Raw genomic sequence first — 24,543 nt, 5'->3', positions numbered from 1 at the left:
TCATCGCACCGCAGCACAGTTAGCAGTTTCTGTTTGTATCGGCCAGAAATAGGCCCGCGGTGCAGTACCTCAACAGGTCCTTTTCCGTTACTGGGGAATCAAGTTTAGTCTCCGGCTCGGGGCCTGATTGAATTGTAAAGCGACTCTCTGACAAATTTAGATGGTGTGCACAGATAATCCCCCGTCTAGGAAGTTGTCCCCGTATCTGGACTTGGGTGGATGTCTACTACCCTGCAGGGTGATTTAGCACTGGTCGCCACAGATTGACTTGCTAGCGAAGCCATAAATGCAAATGCCTATGAGCCCTATGGTGGGGTGGGGTGGGGTGGGGTGGGGGGGGGGTCAGAAAGAAACAGCTCACCTTCACACCCAAAGCTGTTGATAGTCATACAGACAGAATAGGCAGAATTGGCCTCGTAATTGAAGGTGTCAGTGAAGGGATGGGTTTGGGGGAGGGTGGGACTTGGTTGTCAGTGTAACGTTAAAAGAGAGGAGCTGAAACGTTGCCTATAAGCGCCATATAGACTTTTTGGTTGCTTATAGAAGTGTCTACAGGTCACCTCTACTGGATGCCAAAACTGTGATTATTAATTTAACTATAGGCTAGGTATTTGATTTGGGCTATTTGTCCCCTCTATGTATTCATTCAAAGCTGTGGCCATGCAACAGATTGATATGAGTCTGGGCAGTTTGACCCATCCATGCTTCATTTTGCTGAACTGTCTAGATGAGATTAAGTGCTGATAACGGACCTCTCTTCTCTAGCGAGGTGTGTGTGTGTGTGTGTGTGTGTGTGTGTGCCTGTGTGTGTTGGTTGGTGCGCTGATGTGGTCTGAATTGTGTGTGTGCGTGTGAGAGATTGTTCTGATGTTGGCCCACATGCGTAGTGAAGCTGTGCTTGCTGCTCCGGTGAAATGCCCTGTCTCTCTCACTACGTCAATGTTCTGAATGTTGGCGTTGGCGTGAGATGTTGATCACTTCCCGTTTGAACCGGTGTCCTGTTGCAGTTTGCGTGTGCGTGCGTGGGGCACGCTCTTCTCCGTGGCTGATTTTAGCAGAGTCATGCTAGCCCCCCTCCACTCCACTCCACTCCACACCATCGGCCAAGTGACCGGCCGTCTGGCCGCATTCTTCCCTTCTGCCCCTGGGGCCGTATTCACAAATAATTTTAAGGCTAAAAGTAGCTCCTAACTGGCGAATTTAGGAGCAACTCCTAAAAATAATGGGCGTGTTACTCCTAACTTTAGGACTTTAACTTTTTTCACTAAAAGTAATGTCACTACACTAAACACTAAACATTTTAGACCTAAAAGTAGTATTGCGGCTACCAGATCCAACTAACTAACTTGTTCAGAAGCCGCGGTGGGCTAAGCAGGGGGAAATCAAATTGTCTTACACGCACTAAATAATCCAATGTCCACACACACTTGCTCCCGTTTCTTCTGGTTTATTGTTCTCCATATCAATCAAGACTCCAATAGTCTTTTGAATGCAAGGCAGAGCAAAACGTTGAGATATAAGGCTTTTCAATACCATGCGAAGTGCGGTACACAAAAGAATAGCCTTCCCCCGTACTCACCCCACGCCAAACTGAACTGAAGCGCAGGTGTCAGGTAGGACTAATTAAGACTTCCAATTGCGCACCACACACGCCCAGCGCCACACCCATGTCCCATAATAACCAATAAACAAAAAACACAAATCAAAATAAACCAATACCCATAAAGTTTATCATAATGAAAAGCAAAATATAAAGAAAACATTTATGGCTCCTACAAGTAGCACCTAAGTCTGGGACCGCTTAAAAGAAGTCGAGAGGACTCCTAACTCACTAAGACCTATTCACATACCGCTTTTTGTGGCATTTCACGTCACAATGTTTTGAAATGCGTATGCGGCTACAGGAGCTTCCAATCGCGAGGGAACAATTTTGCATTGTAGGCATAAAAGGGATGCAATAATGCCACCAACAACAACCAAAACTACTCATTGTCAACATGTAGGCTAAATTAAATGTAACATTTCATTGTGAATCATATTAAAATATTCTCCTCTTTGCAAACGTAGACATAGATATGGTGACAGATTAATTTAATAATGTTGCAAAGATACTGCATCAATGTTTCATTAGACTACTAGGCTATTGTTTTGCCTTACTCTTTATTCATTTAGGCTTTTTATTCAGTTATTCATCATCTTATGTCCTTGTGTAGCGCACGCTTTCTCAGACCTGTCACCTGTCGCTCATCATCGTAAGGGAGGTGTTTGGAATTATTCCCGGGTTACAATCATCAGCCAATCAAGGTGGTTACTTCAGTTAAGCTCGTGCATGAGTAATGACGTCATCCATAGCAACGAAGACTCACTTTTAGTTTAGGAGTTGTCATTTTTCCTTACTAAGAGTAGGTCTGAAAGGCTTTGTGAAATAAATTTTAAGAGAAAACTCCTAACTAAAATCTTTTAGTGCGATTTAGTACTCCTAGTAGGAGAGTACTCCTAGTTGTGGGATAAAAGGCTTTGTGAATACAGCCCCTGGTCTTCCCTATTTGCACAGAGCCCATTGTGCCAGATACTAAATATGGCTGCCCAGGGCCAGGCTGACTTCGCAGTCCCTGTTAGTGTGGCCCAGCGTACGGCCAGGTCCTGCTGCATTCCCCCACAGGCAGCACGACACGATCGTTACATTTGCCTATCTGGCCGTCTTATCTGCACTGGGAAAGGGGTGTGTGTGTCTGTGTGTGTGTCTGTGTGTCTATATGAATGCATGCTTGTGTATGAGTGTATGTTAGCACAAATTTGTGCTTGTGTGTGAACATAGGGAAATGCGGTGAGTGATGAGGTGTAACGGCTCCTACCGGACATGATGGAGAATGATGGAGAATTTATCAGTCTCTACTGCTCTGCCCCGCAGCTAGAAAAGCATGTGGGAATTATTTTGGCTGCGCAACAAAAAGTGATATCAGGAGACCGTGTCTATTAGTCTAATTAATTCTAGCGAACTAACTAGCCTACCCACAAGCAAAAGCCTGTGAAACAACATAAACAGCCCAGTTTACACAAAAAGCTGGCTAACGTGCTAACTGGCCTATTAGAAATGTAATGCAAAGTTGTAGGCTTAATGTGAACTTTTCTTTTGTCTCGCCGTGTGTTCTGAACTACTGACAAGTTTTCCATCTTTCATTCGCATGATTCACACAGCCTATAGCATAACAATGAATTTGAAGATCATGCTAAAAGTCTGCTTGTAAAAAAAATAATTAGGTTTAAAAACATACCTCTGCATAGTGCTGTGCTGTCAAAGCAGCTGTCAAAGCCTCACGGCATGTTATCGCTAATTAAGCTGCTCTGACAGGAGGTAACGTAGGCTACTTGCGTTTGTCCATGAACTGACAGTGTGTGCAACCATGACATGCCATTTTAACATGCAGTAGCTAACATCATAAGTTATGGCAAGTCTCCTGAAAATGCAATTTCAGATAGCCTAGCTGCAATTAGAATGATGTCTAGAAACAATGAAACTACAGGTATAAATATATACTACAGTGATATAGGGCTAGTTCAATTTCATGTTCAAATTCGTCTTATCAGTCGAAAATCGCAATTTAATGTTGTTGACCTGGTTTGGGCATATTTTGTCATGATAATCGTATTCTGAAATGTTGATATCGTGACACCCCTATGTCACTGGGCCTGATGCTCAGGATTATGACACAGACATGGCTTATTACAGATGTGTGCGGCCATGCAGCCTTCGGCCTGTGACAAATTGGCTTTGACTTATGTTGATGTAGCTTGAGCCACTGCTTGGTCGCCCCAAAGTAAGCTGTCTATTCAGACAGCGTGTAAGGTATTCACCCAGCAGTACTGAAAATGTTGTGGAAAATATGCACGTATGGGTCCTGGGACAGGCTTGAGCGTCTCTCTGGTCTAAACAAAGGGATAATCAGTTTGAGATGCAGTTGAGCTCTGTTCAAATGGTCATTCTGACCTCATTTCATTTCAATTCATTTATTTATTTGTTTTGGCCATGGAGGACATGAGCTCGCTGTTTGTGTGTGTGTGTGAGATTGAATCTCGTGTGTGTGTGTGCTTGAATGTGTGCACGCGTCCGCCCTATGAATGGAAATGCACTGACCATTACAGAGGTTTCCATTTGAGCTTGAATTACACCGTCCAGTGCATCAGCATTACAGCCTTCATTACCAGAGTGGTCTTGCACAGCGCTGCTACCGATCTGCATCATTCTCACTTACAAAATGCTCACACACACACACACACACACACACACACAGAGGTTATTTTCAAAAAAGGTACAAATAACAGTAAAGACTCTTGCGGTAAAGACGTGTCTTTCCGCCATCATATCACAAGCTGATGTCTTTACCTTTAAGCAAAGTTGTCTGTGTGCTTAAATAGAATAGCTGTCTTTACTGTTAGCCTACCAATTCTACATAACAGTAGGATTGTATGATGTTACGGTCTGATTAATCATTCGATAATCATTCGTTCAAGATGTTAGCCATTGTAATCGGTATGAATTTACCATGAATTTCATCCGGAGGCATTAAACATAACTTATGATTTAAAGACAATTATGTCACCTAATTCTACGCTAAAAGAGTATTCACTGTGAAGACCTAGGCCTAATGTTATTTTGACAATTAAAGGAACCGTATGTAAGACATTTATTTCAATTAATCATAAAATGGCCCTGATATGTCACTAGACATTAAGAAATCATGTTCATTTCAAATACTTCTATCACTGACAACAGTAGTCCGACCAGGATATTGTCATTTAAAAAGTGAAGTTGCAGCCCTCAACTGATGTTGATGTTGTCATAATGTGTTTTGGCCTGATACACCACCCTCCACCTATCTAATCACAGTCAGTAGTGTTTCGGCATCCGTGTTGCCAGCTCTGCCAGTCAGGGGGCAGGGGGAGGGGATACACTGCTCTACAGTAATTTAAATGTGACTGCAGTACCAGTTTTGGCCACAATCTTACATATGGTTCCTTTAAGAAAAAGCTTAGTTGAAAATTAATTCCCATGGGGTTGGAAGTTGGAATGTCCCGGCCTTTGATATTGTGGAGACTTCTCGTGTATTTGATGACATTTTGAAAGTAAAAGTATTTTTTTATGATCCAATAACGGTAACCACCAATAACAGCTCAATCTTCTGTCAATGATTCAACTTAATGATAACCACAGATGGCAGTGAATCACCCATCCTTTAAACAATCACCTCTTACAGGAGAATATGCCACTGGTGTGGTGGCTGCACTTCATCCTGTAGTCACATTTAATTATATAATATAATATAATATATTAAGTTATTATATAAATTAGGCTTAATTATTGATATATAAATATTAACAACTGGAAGGACAAAACTGACCATTTAAATTCTGTTCTGTTTATGATTGCAGTCCATGTGAATTCAGTATTTTCTTTAGAATCGTAACACAGATTCTGACAACACCTGGTCAGAACTTCAGCAAGCAGTTATCATCGACATGTCTTCACCGTTATGCACATCTTTTGGTGAGAGACAGAGAGAGATGGCAGTTTTTTTTTTTTTGTTCACATACCCAACAGTGTTATCTTCTAAACACCTCCCACCCACACACATACACACACCAAAAGTACAAACCTGATAATGCAGTCCTTGTCACCTCCTGCAGGTTAGTGCTCTCCCAGCTCTAATGCTGCTAACATTGACCCTCACCCTGAGTAGTTATGATGGCCAGCGCTATAGGTCAAAGAAGGCACACACATTTAGTTCCTGGTATCCACCAGTGCTAGGGCCCCACTGATAGGTCTGACCTGTGGCTTACTTACTGAGCCTCAGCAGCTGTTTTTATGCTGCTGGATTATGGTGGCCTTCTGCTGCCTGGCTGTTTTGTATAAAACGTGCCAACCTGGATTGGGGGATCATCATTGAGCTGCTGTTTTGCAGTGCAGTGGAGGTAGTCAAATTCACCATGTCCATGACCGGTCTCTATAGCATAGTCTGGCGTCTTGCTTTTCCTTAGAAAACCTCCGTACCACTCGTACCTCGTGCCTCACATTTACCCCGCAGCATTTGTTCACCTACATCACTACTATCCCACAATGCAGTTCACCTAAGGGCTAGTCCTAACACAGACACAGAAGCTATGAGAATCTGCCAGTTCTATTCTCATTAGACATCAGGAGAGTGTCAGTCAAAAGACTGGACATGGAAATCATGTCGTTATGCTTCAGCGCACAACGGGTCAAAGATTTTGTTTTTTTGATACTGACCTAGTTAGCGTTTTACCAGCGGCACCACATCAGTTAAAAGATTACTTACTGTACCAAGGCATTGCCCAATCACTGAATTGAATTGAAGAAACCTGTCTGTGTGTGTGTGTGTGTGTGTGTTGCACTGAAGCGGTGGTGGTTTGTTATGTTGCCTAAAGGATCAGCGGTGTCCTTGGCTTCTCAAAGATACAATGTTGATTAGACTTTGTGCCAATTCTCAGAGATGTGCTTCACTATTAGTCTGTCAACAACAGCAACACCACATTGCAGTTATGTAGCGCTTTTGAAGGCACCCAAACCGCGTTACAATGAAGAGGGCACCTCACCTCTAGCCACCACATATAGGGCTGTTTCTGCTGCAGGAACTCGGGAGGGGGTAGTTTTCACACCTTTGTGTGTGACCCCTGTCAGGTCACTTTCAGGAATGTGTAGAACCCACCTGGTGATGCACGGCAGCCATTATGCAACAGAAAGCTCACCACACACCAGATTTGAGTGAGGAAATATCAGCCAGCTCAGGCTCCCAGCTTGGCTCCAACCCTGTAGCTCTCATGCGCCCCTCCACACACGCACGCACGCACGCACACACACACACTCGTGTCACGATGCACACCCCTCACACTGCAGACCCGGCTCTCACTTCCCTGTTTGTTGCGCACAGCAAGCTGACACTGAACTTTTTTTGTTTTTTCTTAAACTAAATGCATTGCCACATTCTCAAAGTGTTTCCCCCACTGCACTGTATGTTCTGACAAGGTAAAAGTAGCACAAGCACAAGTGGTTAGTATACCTGAATGCAGTGTGGTTGTCGGCCACAACTAGAAGTCAACTGAGTTTTCAATGACTCACTACCCTACACCCATATATATATATATATATATATATATATATGGGTGTAGGGTTGTGAGTGTGTATATATATATAGTTTAAAGGAAGGAAGTGGTATGTTTTTTCCATCACATGTAATCTAGTGGTAGTCTAGTAGTGAAGCAGCACTATGCATAGCCATGGTTTTGTAGCAATTGTTGCGCAAACAGTGTGATCGCATAATGATAAGAGAATAGTCGTGTGTGTGTGTGTGTGTGATGGGGGCTTAATGAGAGAAAATGGATAGAAGGAAAGAAACAGAAGAACGGAGGGAAGCCTTTTGGCTTGTGAGGTCTAAATCTACATAGCTGGCTAAAGTAATGGCTAGCATGTCGGGGCAGCCTCATAGGAAAGCTGTGCGCGGTGCTAAAAGGCTGACAGTGAGCTGAGTGCTTCTGTGGCAGCTCATAAAGGGCAGTAGGGCACCAGAGAAACTGAACTGTCATCATTCCAGCACTCCTGGCACAGACTGCCCCTGTGTAACATGAGTTTGCAAAGAGACAGAGCTGTGTGTGTGAATGTGAATGAGAGAGTGGGAGAGGGAGAACGCACACACATCTGCTGTCACTGCTGTTTCCTGACAGAGATCCGGTGTAAAGCCAGTTCCGGCGAGTTAAATTTATAAAGTGATGACTGCAAGGAAAGGGCCAACCCAGAATTTCCATCTAATGGTCTGGACTCGCTCTCTGTCTCTCTCTAGGCTTAATCTCAGCAGTCCATACTAACTGACTGTGAACGTATCCTTACAGTTTAAAATCCCATGCAGCACTTACCCACAATGACTGTGAATGGACCTTTTGAAATTTCCGCATCCTTAAATCTTAATCATAATATGCTCACCATACGGATTGTGAATGGACATAGAGACTGCAGTCTCAGCACACCACCATACTAAATGACTGTGTACTAAGAGCTTAATCATAGCTGGGCTGCACAATTAATTGTTTTTTTAATTGAAATCACAATATGAACTAATGCAATTAGCTAATCGCAAATGCTGTAATTAATCGTGCCGCTCGCTTGCTCTGTCCCAATAGTTAATCTGGTCACATCTATGATTTTTATATTCATGTCATCCTCATGTGGTGCTTCTCATGCACTACACATGCTCACCAATCACCAATCAATATTTAACTCAAAAATTAAACCGCAATATCTGCCGAAATGAGATTTTCCCCAAATGAAGCAGCCCACAGCACCCATCCATCCTTGAGTGAGTATGAATGGACCAGTAGACGGCAATCTGATGCCCATAGGTTACTGACTGCACACGTAGAGCGAAAACGGCACACGTCCATTCTGATGGTGTAGTCTGTGTCAGCCTGCACGTGTGTGTGTGTGTCAGTTGTGAGTAAGCTGTGCGTAAGCTAGGTTCAGGCTGCTTGAGCCGCATCAGATCCTGCGGCTGAAGGCAGGAAGTGCTGAGGATGCTGCGTCAGCCCACACGCCCACTGCCCTGGGGTCCGCAGTGGACAAGGCGGAGGACTGGAGCCGTTAGTCGGACTGAGGACGCTGAGTCACGGATGTGGGGTCCCCACAACGTCAGGGAGTGGCCGCAATGAGGGGGAGAGGGACATGGAGAGAGTGAATGGGGGGGGGGAGAGGAGGGAGAGAGAGAGATAGAGTGAGGGAGGGCAGAATGAGAAAGAGAGAAGGGGAGCGGTAGAGAGGGAGTGAAAGAGAGGGTGAGTGGGAGAAAGAGGATATTCCCTGACTGACTGGTGTGTGGGAGGAGTGGGTCAAAGGTGAGGATGATCTGAGGTTAGAGAGAGGGGGAGAGAGAGATGGCAATAGAAATGCACAAGTTCAGAGCTGGTGGGTGGGATGGTGCTGTTGGCCAGAGATGCTTATTGGAAGGCGGACGGGAGGGAGTGGGGTGTGGTGTGGGGTTAGGCAGGCAGATGATACTGGACAGAGAGGCGTTTTGATAACTATGAAGTGTGCTGGGCACTGTGCTTGAGTGGGTGTCAGTTGTGGACATAAACAGGGCACTAGAGTAGTGATAGGATGGAACATAGACATAGATACCTATATGTATTGGATGGTGTATAGATATCTATATCTATATGTATTGAATGGTGTGTAGATATACAAAATGTATTGAATGTTGCGTAGATATAGATATCTATAGGTGTTGGATGGTGTATAGATATTTATATGTTTTGGATGTTGCGTCAATATAGATATATGTGTTGGATGGTGCGTCGATATAGATATCTATATGTGCTGGATGGTGTGTAGATATAGATATCTATTTATGCTGGATGGTGTGTAGATATAGATATCTCTATGTGCTGGATGTTGTGTAGATATAGATATCTCTGTGTTGGACGATGTGTAGATATCTATTTATGCTGGATGGTGCGTTGATGTGTTGGATGGTGTCGTGGAGCATCAGTAGGATTTCATGGGCTACGGATAGAATCTTTTGTTTCTCTTTCAACATGTCTTAATTATTTCATTTAATATCCTCCCTCTCTCTCTCTTTCTCAAAAATTTAAATTCAAAGGTGATTATTACCTTGACTGTTTTAGTACAGTGTTGCCAAAGCTAGTGTCTCTCTCTTTCTCTCTTTTTTTTCTTTCTTTCTTTCTTTCTTTCTTTCTTTCTCTCTCTCTCTCTCTCTCTCTCTCTCTCTCTCTCTCTCTCTCTCTCTCTCTCTCTCTCTCTCTCTCTCTCTCTCTCTCTCTCTGTTCTGTCTTTTTCTCTCTCTCTCTCTCTCTCTCTCTCTCTGTTCTGTCTTTTTTTCTCTCTCTCTCTCTCTCTCTGTCTGTCTGTCTGTCTGTCTGTCTGTCTGTTCTGTCTTTTTTTCTCTCCCTCTTTCCTTGACAGTCTATATGTATGTCTCTGTGTTGCTGCCTGAGCTTGGCTTTATATTCACTGCAAACAGGAAACAGGAAGGGAATAGCCAGCTGTTGGGCAAAGGTCACTGGTGGGGGGGTTGGAGGAGGCACACGAGTACTCTGGTTGTTGTCACGGCAACAACAAGGAGAGGCTCTACAGCCAAAGAGATTGGGGTATAGAAATGGTCCAAGTTGTGTGTATGTTTGAAAAAAATGAAACCTCACACATGTGCGCACACACACAAAAACACACACACACACACACACACACCCCGTCAGCTTGAATGCAGTGGGGTTAACCAAACAGCAGTGGACAGCGTCCCGTTCCCTCTCTCTGCAGTTGCACACCAACTTGTTTTTCTTCCTCCACGATGGGACCGGGGCCCAAGGTGACGCCCCCTCACGAGGAAAGGAGAACTCGCAGGGGTGTGTGTGTGTGTGTGTCCGTGTGTCCGTCCAAGCAGCTGAAGAGTGAGTCCATTGAGTCGCGGTGCAGCTGGACGTCCACCCCACCCCCCTCCTTTTTACCAACACTACACACACACCCCTCCTGTACGGGACAAAGGCACAGAGAGAAAAGAGACGGGCAAAGACGTCAGGCTCATGGACAGAGAGACCGAGAGAGACAATAAGTTTTAGTGAATTCCAGACAGTGTTCGAATTGATATTAGTCAATGAGAGAGAGCGATATTAGTGAATTGGAGAGTCAGAGATGTGGTATTATAGAGTAAGAGTGAGTCAACTAGATCTATGAGAGTGAAGGTGAGGGAGAGAGTGAACTAGTGAGGGACTGAGATTTTGTAGTATAGGGAGCTAGTGAGGGAGAGGGCTGAGCCCGGGGGCTCATTCATAGTCTGCTCGTTGCATTGACTCACAGGCTAAACAAACACACACACACACACACACAGCCTACCGGACCTGCTCAGGGATGATATTTACTCGGGGGGCCGTAAACACACCAAATACTGTGTGTGTGTGGTCTGTGTGTTAAGGTAAAAATGTACACAGTGTGTGCTGGTCAGGAGAGGATACAAGCATTTCTGCTGCCGCAGCTCTTAGGCTGGAGCTGTGCCTACACACAGACGCACACACACACACACACACACACACACACACTTGCTCACTCTCACACTCAGACAGAGGGCCTTTTGTGAGTATCACCAGTTCCTCTTCGCCTGCTCAAAGATGGCATGAAAACGTGTGCACGCACATACATACAGGCTAAACACAGGAATGCATGTGTCCACTCTCCCACTGAAATGTACACACTTCCGCCTCTACTTAACCTATGCCCCGCCCCTACCTAACTGTAAACCATGGAAAAATGCACATTGAGGTGTGTGTGTGTGTGTGTGTGTAAAAGATTAACCTATCAGAAGGCACAGGTTTCGGATGGCCACAGCTGTGAGCCATTGAAGGCTTGTTGCCACCACACGCACATTTAGAGAGAGACACACACACATACACACACACACACACACACACACTGGATACACCCACACACTCCGGATCACGCACGGACATTTTGTCACATATACAAATGCCCTTCTCTTCATACCCGCAAACCCACACCAGTGTTTCCAACCGAACTGAATTCTATTTGTGGGGGTAGGTTTCCAGAATTAACTTGGATTCAACAGTTTCTTAACAAATTAGCGTAGCGTGGTTATGATGAACCAGATTTAAGCACAGTTTAGTACAACCTGGAAAATCATTGTGTGGTGGTCAATGTTGATATTGTGGTGGGCCGCCACAAATAAGTCAATGTATGGGAAACACTGCACACTAGTGCATTTTCCCTGCTCTGTCATCCACTAGACTCTCTTCCTCATCAGCTGATCGCAGATGAGCATAGCAGAGAAAATGCACTGATCCGGAGCGAGTCGGAGTCAGTGTGTGGGATGTACACTCATTTCCCACACCAATGAATGAGTAAAGAGGAGAAACATCAGTGGAGCATAGCGTTGGAAAAAAGCCTGGAAATGCATAGAAAAAGCACTTGTTGCTGAAATGGGATAGCATTATTTGGTCTAAAGCAGAAGTTGGTTTCTTATTCAACCCTGTTTTGATCACTGACGAGGAGGGCCCACCCAGAGCTGTGCACGCGTAGGCGTACTGGTGCTCATCGGCTTCGGCCAAAGTGTTAACCATTGCTCTCTGCAAGAGCACTCTGGACGTTCGTGAGATCCTTCTGGGAAGGATGACGCATGCCTGTGTTTTTTTTCTAAGAAACCTTCGGCTTGAAAAGTGAGGGGTGATAACAGTCATCCATTGGCTCGTTGACTTGACTGAGCGTGTAACCACACGGTTGGAGAACGATCACTGGAGTGTGTGTGTGGATATGGCCTGTGGCCTGTTTGAATGATGGAATCAATCTCACAAGTATGAATCAGCTCGATCAGAAACAGATTAGTCTTTAATAACCCTCCTGGGAAAATATCTCTCTCTTTCTCTGTCTCACTTACTTCATATCTATCTCCTTCATTTTTCCTTTTATCGGTGTCGCCATGTCTTTCTCCAGTTCTCTCTTTTTTTTGCTCTCTTTCTATCCGTTTTTCTCTCTGCCTGTTCTCTTAACCAATTTTCTCTTCCTCTGTCATTCTGTCTTTCCCTCTCTCTTTCTTCTCTAGACAGGTTTCCATTAACTCTGAAAATGCACAAATCTAAAATGTGAAATGAAAGACGAGTAATGGAAACGCATGAATTGAGAAAAAATTCTCAAATGCTCACAAGGTGGTTTTTCAGGCGTGTCGAAATGGCACTATTTCGCAAAAATGAAATGGAAAAACATTTGACTCATTTAGTTGAGTCACATGACTCTAAACGTGGCACGTTTTGTGTTGTCTAATGATTATTTTCATAGTTCGTTTGAGGTGAAGACATCGGTGCAATTATACTCCAAACATTTTTTTTCTAAATGATATTATTTATTATGATCAAGGTAGATTAAGTTGAAGATAAACTGGGGCAATTCCACGCAAAACTGTCACGCCCATAACGCCAACTAAATACCATGGCATTGTGATGGTGTTATGGATGTCACAGTTTTGCATGGAATTGCCCACTGCTGAAATGTATCAGAATTTTGGAGATCCATAGTCACATTTATCTGGAAAGACTATCGATATCGAAAGAAGATATGTCATATTTAATCGCAATGCACACCAGCCATTCGTAATTGTGTTTTTCACAGACTGTATGACTTGAAAATATCGGTTAAGTTTTGTGGAGAGCTGTAATGGAAACCCTCTCTCTCTCTCTCTCTCTCTCTCTCTCTCTCTCTCTCTCTCTCTCTCTCTCTCTCTCTCTCTCTCTCTCTCTCTCTCTCTCTCTCTCTCTCTCTCTCTCTCTCTCTCTCTCTCTCTCTCTCTCTCTCTCTCTCTCTCTCTCTCTCTCTCTCTCTCTCTCTCTCTCTCTGCCTCTTTCACTCTGCCTCAATTCAATTAAATTCAAGGCTGCTCTATTAGCATGACTGTAGGTACAGTGTTGCCAAAGCACAACCTCTCTCTCTCTCTCTCTCTCTCTCTCTCTCTCTCTCTCTCTCTCTCTCTCTCTCTCTCTCTCTCTCTCTCTCTCTCTCTCTCTCACTCTGCCTCTTTCACTCTGCCTCTCAATTCAATTAAATTCAAGGCTGCTCTATTAGCATGACTGTAGGTACAGTGTTGCCAAAGCACAACCTCTCTCTCTCTCTCTCTCTCTCTCTCTCTCTCTCTCTCTCTCTCTCTCTCTCTCTCTGTCCCCCGGTCTCCCTCTGTCATGTGGTAAAGTGGGGTAGGCAGCTGCAGTCCTGTGCAGTGTGCTGCTGCGCTGTCCTGTGCTCCCTTGCACAATCCCCCACTGTGCTGCCCAGTAAATCATGGCTTTCTTTCCCACTTCCTCCCCCTGCTGCTCGCTACGCTGCAGCTCCAAAAACTGCTTCTGTCTCTCTCTCCAACTCACACTTGTTTTCTATCTCTCTTTTCTCGCTCTTTCTCTTTTTTCTTTCTTTCTTTCTTTCTTTCTTTCTTTCTTTGTTTCTCTCGTACACTGCTTATATCCTTGTGTCTGTGTCTCTCACTCTGGTTCTCTCGATCTTGTTTTCTCTCTCTCCCTCTCTTCCTCTCTGTGACTGGCGTGCCAGGGGGCTGTGGAATCAGAAGTATGCAGCAGGCATGTCCAGTCGCCAGTCTCTACTTCCACCCCAGCTACTGCCCTACAGGCTCTGCTAGCTCTCTCTCTCTCATATTCACTCTATCCTCCTCTTCCTTCTCCTCCGTCCTCTCTCTCTACCTCATCTCTCCCACAACTCTCCCTTTACTTCATCCTCATCTAGGAAGGAAGAATGTAACTCACTGCACCCATCATTGTGGTTAAACGCACTTTTTTTAACCCGGTCATTATTTCCTGATAGCCCGGCTCTGTGGAGCGGAAACCTCCGGATCGCTTTTTTAAATGGTCTGCAACAGTGCTGGCTGTTTCTAGCGCTGATGTGTTTTGATGTTTTGTTGAAATTCTAAAGAAAACAAAGGAAAGAAGGAGTAAAGGTGTAATAAATCTCTCTCTCTCTCTCTCTCTCTCTCTCTCTCTCTCTCTCTCTCTCTCTCTCTCTCTCTCTCTCTCTCTCTCTCTCTCTCTCTCTCTCTCTCTCTCTCTCGAATTCAATTTTCAATTCAATGAGCTTTTTTGGCATGACCAGTTACATCAAAATAATTATAAAATGAATAATAACAATTGACATGGACTATGGAGAATAATAAAAAAAAAAATAATGGAACATTGGAGCACACACACTCTGTCTGTCTGTCTGTCTGTCTGTCTCCTTTGACGCTGTGCGTTATTAACATGCACTTCCTCACTCTGACCTCCACAGGCGGAACCTGACCAAGCTGTCGCTGATCTTCAGTCACATGCTGGCCGAGCTCAAGGCCATCTTTCCCAACGGCCTCTTCCAGGGCGACAACTTCCGCATCACCAAGGCCGACGCCGCCGAGTTCTGGAGAAGGTCCTTCGGAGACAAGTGAGTTTCACATCACATGATCGGCCTCATCTCACCCCACCCCCCCACCACACACACACTTCCGGTTCTGCATCCTTCTCACAATTCCATGCTACTGATTTGGACTCAGCCTAGTTTAGAGTTGTGCCCCAAATTGAACTCCCCAGGGTCTACCACTCAAAATATCTCCAGAAGGAATTGGCCCCTTTTCATAGTGCTTTAACCAATCCCCATAAACTGAATCCCGTGTGTGTGTGTGTGTGTGTGAGAGACTAGATGCTCTAGCTTTAGTGACTTGGCCGAGCGTGTAACCACACGGTTGGAGAATGATCACTAGAGTGTGTGTGGATATGACCTGTGAAAACCATGTTGAAAGTGTGTAGAATGATCACTAGAGTGTGTGTGGTGTGAAACCCATGTTGAAAGTGTGTTATGTGAGCACTGCTCCATGACTGTGCTGTAGTACATGTGAGTGTCAGTCTAGTGTGTCTGTACTGGATGTAAAACGTGACCAAGACAATGTCATACCAGCTCAGTTCACTTCTGCCCTATTTAGAATTATTGCAGTGCAGACATAATATATTTCTACAAGTACAAATGCACAAATCTAAGTGTTCTAAGTGTGTTTGTGTGTGTGCCCTTATATCCTTGCGTGTGCGTGTGTGTGTGTGTGTCCGCCCGCCCGCCCACCTGTGCATGCTTGTGTGTGTGTGTGTGTGTGTGTGTGTAGGACCATCGTGCCATGGAAGGGTTTCCGGCAGGCCCTTCATGAGTTCCACCCCATCAGTTCAGGCCTGGAGGCCATGGCCCTCAAGTCCACCATCGACCTCACGTGCAACGACTACATCTCCGTCTTCGAGTTCGACATCTTCACCAGGCTCTTCCAGGTGAGCAGCCCCTTCTCACAAGCGCACTGATGACCGTGCTGTAATGTAAAGAAGCCAGTACTTCAGATCATAAAAGGCCCACTCTCACTCTATAAGAATCACAGGCACTGTTATCTGTGTGATGATCACAACAAAGTCAGTATTTTACATCATAAAAATAATTCAACAAGGAGCAAGATAATATTAAGAATGTATTTCATGTTTTATACGCAGGTCAGCTCTCCTGCACCTCTCTGTATTTAAAATCCCCCTCAAGGCATTAACTTTATTGAAGTTCAAGATTACAGTAATTGGGAGTGAATATTTATGGCTCTTACAAGCCATTTTCACTCCTCTTGGTCAGTGAAGTGTTCCTCCTCTAAAAGGCCTTGCGTAGGACTTCGGCTATTTAAAGGTGGTATGAGGAGAGCCTTAGGCTACCTGGCTGTCCACCAGTCAAATCGTCATGTGGCAGAAATTAAATTAGGTTTTAGAGGGGCGAGTGCATCTCTTCCTCTTGTTCCTGTCTCCTGTCTCTCGTCAGTTGGGTATGAAACAGCGGTGTGTCGGGCTCTGGACCCGAGGCCTTTGATGTGGCCTTGCGTTGGTTGAAACTCCTCTCGCTTCCCGGCAGACACCAGCAGCCGTATTTTTCAGTCCTGTCTACTTCCTGACTTCCTGTCTTCCTGTTTCAGAACTCGGGGTCTTTTTTTTTTTTCCTTCTCTTTCCGCTGGCTTGCTGCTAGGAGCTGGTGTGTCAGCTCCACGCTGTTCTCTGCAGCTGATTAAAAAGACTCGGCTCACCGCCATCTGACAGGTCATTTCCCCACGCTGCTATTTCAAGTCTCCGGGACTAAATCTGCCCCACACTGGGCAGATTCATTTTATGCTCGTGCTATTTCTCGAGCATCAGGTATGCAGCCTGCATACCTGATGCTCTGTCCTTTTTTTTTCTGTTGTGTAGAACCTTCCAGTAGAGGCTGAGTTCAACTTTATTGTGTGTGTGTGTTACACTTTATTATGTGGGCTTTGGGCTTCAGTGATGCTAAGACAGAAATTCCGTACTGGAATCATTAGCAGGGCTGCTTGTCCAAATCTCACATTGTCCAATTTTGTGACAGCCTTGTAAAACCCCCGTATAACTTACACACACACACACACACACGCAGTGTCACATGCCTTCATCTAGGACAGCAGAACTCCCACTAAAGGGATGCACACTTGGCAGCATGGGTCGGCATCATTAGCCTGAAAGCTTGACGCAGTCATTACAGCAGGTGCTCATTTCGACTTTCCTGCCAAGAGAGGCTAATGCTAGCATTACTTGTCTTCAACGACCCTCTCTCCACACACACACACACTCTCTCGGTCATTCACTCACTCACTTTCTCTTCTCTCTCTCTCTCTCTCTCTCTCTCTCTCTCTCTCTCTCTGTCTCTCTTCCTTGCATTCTTTCTCTCTCTCTCTCTCTCTCTCTCTCTCTCTCTCTCTCTCTCTCTCTCTCTCTCTCACACTCACTCACACACCCACACAATCAGGCGGGTCAATATAGGGTTCAACGTCAAAAAAATTGATACAAAAGGTTTTTTCATGGATTCTGGTAAATTTGGACATGCTAAATAACAGTAAAAATCTAGTGAAATCTGACCTTGGGAAAGGGGTCATTTTCAAAATGGCAGCCAAAATGGCTGTCAAGAGGTTAAAATGGCTATATCTCAATTACTATTCAGCCTACAGGGGTGAAATTGTGGTCTTATTAAACAAGAATATGATTTTAAATGGTAATATTGAAAATGTTTCAGTGTTCTACCTTTTTCAGCCATATATTAAAATCAATGCGTTTTAATACAGAGCAAATGCAATACAGGATTATGAACCATCTCCATGGCATGGAGGAAGATAAGACATGTCTTAACAGGTGTTATATCTCATCTAGAGGTTATATGCTTTTAGAAAATATATAGTTTTGGGTGTTTTGATTTGTTTTGCCTGGACAATATAGGATAAAATGTATCCCCTTTACACTAGATTTGCCTATACAGAATAGAGGGCAATGTATTGTTCATGGCATGGAGGAAGATGGGACATGTCTTATCTGGTGTTCTCATCTGCAGGTTATATGCTTTCAGAAAATCATTGTTTAGGGGGTTTCATTTGTTTTCCCTGGACTGGACATGCCCAAATGTACACACACTAGATTCGCCTATACAGAATAGAGGGCAATGTATTGTGTGTTCATGGAGGAAGATGGGACATGTCTTAAATGGTGTTATGTCTCATCTACAGGTTATATGCTTTCAGAAAATATATAGTTTAGGATGTTTAATTTGTTTCCCCTGGACTGTACATACCAAAATGTACACACACTAGATCCGCCTATACAGAATAGATTATCTATTATGCAAATTGTGGTGGAAGATGGGAATATAAGTTGATTGTTATATTTCATGTACAGGGTATATATGTTTTATTATATATATATATATATATATATATATATATATATATATATATATATATATATATATATATATATATATATATATAATATAATATATATAGCTGTTCTATGATTTTAGTGAACCATAATCCATGCAAAGGCATGCATGTGTGCATCAAATACATGTTGGCATCTATCATCCATCATCCTTCAGTCCTCTGAAAGGAAGTTGTGCAGATTGTCACATTGTTCATTTTGACATGTTCCACAGGCAGCAGTGAGGCGTAATCCGTATCTACATTAACAGAAGAGTGTCTTGCAGAAATGCACACAGTTACAGTGGATAACTTTCAAAAGCTGTGAAGCTTACTAGTAGATTCAGTTGGAGGGAGTCACAAATAATGACGCAAGGACAACTAAACCTTCCTACTCAGGATGTTGTGCCGTAATGTTGTAAGAGAGTCTGTGGACTAACCACCAAAAAGTACAGCCATCACTTGGATGCCATCTTGAAAATTACAAGTCTTTGAAAATGATGAACTGATACTTCAGTCTGACATGTATGAATCGGAGACCTCTAAATCTTATTAAACACGAAAAACACTTTCCTAGGCTGAATATGCTTCAGATAGCCCAAATTAGCTTCTGGTGGCCATCTTGGACGCCATCTTGAAAATGACCCCTTTACTGGGGTCAGATTTTACTAGATTTTTATATGTTATTAAGTACATCTAAAGGTATCATAATCAGTTAAACTTTTTGTATCAATTGTTTTGAGTTTAGGTGTGTTTTTTTTCCATATATTGACCCGCCTACCGTCGATGGAGCAACTCTCCAGGCGTCATGTGTGAAAAGAGATGAGTGTGCGCTGGTCTGTTGGTGTTGGGGGTGTGTGTTTGTTAACTGTGCTTTGATGTTGTACCTAGCTTCATGGGCTTCGGAAAAATCTTTCGCCGAGTGAAACATCATCATTCCGCGTCATTCACGTCACTTAATGTGTGAGTCAGGGGGCTAGATTTTGCTAACAGAGTTGCCCAGTTAGGGGCTCGTCATCACTTTTTTGTCGCCATCACGCTTGTAGTTCGGTTTTGTAGTCCATGTGGCCTTTCATGTCCAACAGTTTTCATGTGAACTTGGGAATTTGCCGTTTTTGTCACTTGAAAGCTGCATATCTTTCTTTCACAAGCATCTTACACTATATTTTAAGCAAATACAGTTGTTTGTTTAGGATTTAGTGGGTGTATGTTTTAACCTTTGTTGTGGCATCCGTGTTTGTCACACATTCCGATGGCAAAGCACATGAACACTTGCTGTCGGAAAAACAAAGTAGCCACGGGGGCGGTCCTTGTCATTCCGAGGTGCCCTGAATGCACCCGTACATTTGATGCATTGCAACGCGGAGAAGTGCAACTGCCAACACCAACAGTCTCCCGGCTAGCGTGTGCGTGAGAGAGCCGTGGCAGCTCTGGTCAGAGCCAATGTGGGTACTAGGATGGTGTGTGCAGATATAGCACCTATCGAGTGGTACCCAGCAGCTCTGAGTGCTAATCAATTCAATGAGCTTTTTCAGCATGACCATTCGCGGGGGGTGGGGGTTTATGTTGCCAAAGCGAACACAGTATAGAAATTTAGAAAACATCAGAACATAAGCCTATGTTATGCTTAGGCGTCGAATCGACGGCGTACCCCCGCAGACCCCTCTGTGTCGTCACGAACTCCTCTCCGACCCCTCCGCCGTAGCTCGACGTGCACCTCCAAAATGTTTTAACTTTGCGTCGAGGCGACGCAGACCGCAAGTACTGTGATTGGTCAACTCGTCCTGTGTATTATTGATAGTCGGTGTTTCAAGCAGGCAGCCTACTGCGGGGAGTTAACAACATGCTAGTTCACTGACATAAGATTTGCAAATAAACTCCGACATATTTTGGTTACAATGACGGGGTTATCCGTTTGTAAAGTGTCTATATGTCAGTAGCGTTTTGAAATTAGCACATCGCCTGCAAGCTGTAGGCCTACTTTGTGGGCAGTTGTACTAAAGGTTGCTTGCATAACTTAAACTTAACCTCAGACTTATTTGCTGGTTAAAAATAAGATTAATATTTTGGCAGAATAGTCTATGGGGTTTGCCATTCTGAGTATCGTTTCGGTCATAGTCTATTTTTTTTCGGTGGTTAGCGACGCAGACACAAGCGACACCGAGCGTTATGGCGATGAAATGCACCGCGATGCAAAGCAGCCCCTCAGCAGCCCGGCGCAGAACCATAAAATGGTCACGACGCCGTAGGAGTGGCGGCGTAGCTACGCCGTGGAGTTGACGCAGAAGCATGTTGAGCCCTATAGAATAACACCGAAGTAAATAGCAGTATGTTTGCCTTAAGCATAAGATGGCAGACAGACAGGGACAACAGGGATGGAAATTAAATATTTTGTCCACCTGCCACTGTGGCCGGTGGATTCCAAAATTTACCAGCCACTAGACAAACGCTATGAAAATGTGATGTGATATGATTATAGTAACCAATGATCAGTTATTGCCATTATTGCTATACGGTTAAAATGTGCTGAATTTTGCCCTAAACCTACCTAACTGTCCTCCAAGCACTGTAGCAACAAAACTAAAGATCAACAGAACCACATTCATATGCCATAGTGTCTTGTCATAAAAGTGGTGTGGCTATGTACTGCAAAAGCCCAAACCCAGAGACCATGTAGACGTTTGCTTCAATTTCAAAACCGGATTACTCTGGAACGGCTACTTGTTTAGGGGAATGATTTACACCTTTATGTTCGGTAAGTTATGCTGTTTATTCTGATATATGGTTTGTAATTTCTTGAATGAAGAGTTTGTGAGAGATTCCACCACGACGAATAGGTGTGGAGATGTGCGTCCATCTGCATCATAGGTCTAAGTAGCAGCGTGTCATAGTTTTCAGTGAAGGTGTCGCGGGCCGTGAGAAATATTAGCCTGTGAAGATACAACGCAGATCCACAGATCTCACTAGATTTATGTTTATGCAGTTATCTTGAAATAAGCTAGCAGTGGCACATGAAAGCATACGACAGTTTCTTAATGGTAGTGGCAAAAAGTGAAGCGCGACGCCAGTGCCTAGGCTATGCTGCGGGCGGCGGCTCACTGGTAGTTATTGTAGATAACTAACAAATCAGCGCGATTTACCCTTATAGGCTGGTAACGTTACATGATCCCTACAGACACTTTATTATTTTTAACCGTCAATACCTATGAAAATTGGATTGGATCTGACTATTTGTGGTATGCTAGCTCTATTTATTTACCCGACACAGTGGCTGTTAAGTTGACCAAATTCACCCGCATTTGGCGGGTGGCGGCGCTAATTTCCAACCCTGAGGCACACACATACAGACAGGCACACACATACACATTTTAATTTGTGAAGAAATAAATTAACCATTATTTGTATAAATATACAAAAATAAATAATAATAATAAAAAAAAAATGAACATGTTTCTCTCAGCGACTGAAGGAGCAGCTTGTGGTGTAGAAAGATGAGCTTGGTCTGGCTTGGGCCTTGGATGGGGCGACAGCAGGAGGAGCTTTTTGGGGAGAACAGCTAGAAATAGATTCAGTGTTTACACTAGGGTTTGCACACACACACACACACACACATTTTGATGAAGATTTGTGCTCACTGTGGGGGTCAAATCTCAGAGGCCATCTTCATGAGAGTGACCGACTGGCAGATGACCAGCAGAAAGCAGGTCACAGAAGACATACACACACGCACACACACATTTACACTTACTGTAATTTTCTGCCTATTAACTGTGGTTTATACTGATTTTGATATTGATTTTGCACAATTTCTTCAGCCCCCCCTCTTATCAGGGACTTTCATTTAAGCCACTCTCCAGGTCACCTCGCCAGGTATTTCTGCATGTCGTTGCGCACAGAGCTCCTGCAACCATCTCCTATCAGTGTACCTTAACCGTGGAGAGCTGAGGGCCTGTCACAGAACCACAGCACGTATTCTGAGTACTGGCAGGATTGCAGATGGAGAAACCGATAGAGAGAATAGATTGTGAGTTTGAAAATGTCAGTAGATGGCGTTGCAGATGAAGGCAGGGAATGGAAACTATAAACTTGTCTGAAGTGTAGCAGTGCTTAATCGTGTGAGTGTGAGAGTGTGCGCGCGCGCATGCACATGCTTTCACTGCTTGCCTCTGCTTTTGTGAAGTTTAGCGACAGAGATCCACTTTTGGCGGTACGTGACTTCTCCTTTACTGAGTGACAATTGTGTGTGTGTGTGTGTGTGTGTGTGAAAGGCAAGAGGGAGAGGTTGTTGTTTTTTTAATCTCCGCCCGGGGATTTCACTGCTGTAATAACAGGGCCCCATTCACAGTGTGGCTCAGACAGACACAGCCAAGTGAGAAACGCAAGGGGAGACCGCATGAGCGAGCAGTACAGCTCAGTTTTTCATCGTCAATTTATCTGTCGTTTTTACTTAATCGATTAATTAAATAGATATTTAGTCACGAAACATCAGAAGATTGTGAAAAATGGTAATCAGTGTTTGCCTTGATGATATCTGATATAGTGTTTTGTCCACAACCCATAGATATTCAGTGTACTGACAATCAAGAACATTTTCAAAATGAAGAAGCTGAAATCAGAGAATTTAGTAACCAAATAGTTTTAGACTTTTAATTTAATATTAATTGATTAATTTCAGTGAGTAGGTTATTAGTCATTTATGGAAGGGTCTTCATTGTGATTGAGGAGAGGGGATCTGCGTAGGCTTACTAGTTCGGCTAATTTATAGTCCAGGGCCCACTTCCCCGATAACGAGCGGAGACACGCTCTTAATAGGGTTTTCACGATTCATCTTACGATCGTTCGCTTGGTTTTTCCGACTGTTTCTAACATGCTCGTGGCGTGAACGCCAAGATGCACTGCTCTTAAGATGCTCTTAAGGGAGCTGTCCACGTTAATAGTTCTGAAATATCCTCTGATTTGACGGTGATGTCAGGTGACTGCACGTCACAGCTATAGGCCTACCATTTAAACTTCGGATCTACACATTAATTCACATCAATACGAAAATAGAAACACTTTGACATCTGCATGTAAGCATCCCAAGTAGGTTATATACCACACAGAGACATAAATAATTGTAATTATTTTAAGATTAGATTGTTGCACCATGCAATAATTTTTCATGTGCCACTTAAGAACACGTTTGAAGATAAGAAAGAAGTCGAAAGTAAGAAAGAGAGGAAATGTGTAGGCTTAGATTGTGATGCAGTTGGCTACAGACTAAACCACATGTTGCTTTCTCTGCTTTTTACCTCATAGGACTAATAAAATATTCACTTAGAAAAGATAATGTCAAACTATTCTGGCAACGCCTCGTTTCATAACTTGATTGCATTTTTGTCCGCTTTTCATCACATTATTATGACCATTAAATGTAGGCTATTTTGCACGCTAAAATCTGATTCATCACAGGTAAACACAATAAAGAATGGGAACATAAATTGGATTATGTATTCTAAGTTGTAATTCCTCTGTATGTCCTGTTGGTGACATCAGTGAGAAGTACTGTTAAGATGCTCTTAGCCCGGTAACTAGTACTCTGGAGCACTTCGAGATCTACGAAAGTGTTTTCACAATGCTCTTAAGCTACGATGGTTTCGGGAAACAGTCGGCAAATCTTCAGACGTTCAGAAGAGGGACTTTATGACGCTCTTAGGCTTAAGATGCTTTCGGGGAAGTGGGCCCAGGGGCCTCATTACAGAAACTCTCTAAGTCTGAAATCCTATCTTATCTCCATTTAGGATGGCATTTTTTGCTATTACAAAAAAAAAATTCCTAACTGCATTTAATCTTTATTTTTTGTTGTTTTATCCTACACCTCAGATGAATCAAATTTGACATGCCCTCTAGCTACCATGAAAGTCTGAAGCAAAAATTCTAGAGCGTAGCGTAGCGCTCTAGAATCTTTGGTCTGCAGAGGTAAGGGCTCTTACCTCTGCAGAAAATCTTTGTTGTTGAGAGACAACTTGTCGCCCTGGACTACAAAGTTGCCTTTACTAAGCTTCGTAGAAAATGGGAAGAAGCTGCACAATTCTGAGAAAAACAGTCAAAGTAGGGTTTTCTGGTTTGGGTTTTTTTTCCCGTTTCAAAATGGAGGAAGTGGAAGCTGTTTTGACATTTAGTGCATAAAGCACATTGTGTGCATTCTCAAGGTCAGACAGAAAAAAGTGGATTACATAGAAAAAATGACCT

The 24,543-nt window shown here is 43.7% G+C and overlaps 1 protein-coding gene across 1 annotated transcript in view; it reads left to right on the top strand.

The window, feature by feature from the left end:
* Nucleotides 1-24,543, top strand: part of cbl (Cbl proto-oncogene, E3 ubiquitin protein ligase) — a 48,280-nt gene that overhangs the window by 7,437 nt on the left and 16,300 nt on the right. Inside the window, 2 exon segments of the mRNA XM_048266999.1 lie at nt 14,846-14,992; nt 15,702-15,858. Coding sequence (XP_048122956.1) covers nt 14,846-14,992; nt 15,702-15,858 — 304 coding nt within the window.

The sequence above is a fragment of the Alosa alosa genome, chromosome 16, assembly GCF_017589495.1.
Source record: "Alosa alosa isolate M-15738 ecotype Scorff River chromosome 16, AALO_Geno_1.1, whole genome shotgun sequence".
Lineage (NCBI taxonomy): Eukaryota > Metazoa > Chordata > Actinopteri > Clupeiformes > Clupeidae > Alosa > Alosa alosa.
This window is presented reverse-complemented; position numbering and strand designations above follow the sequence as displayed.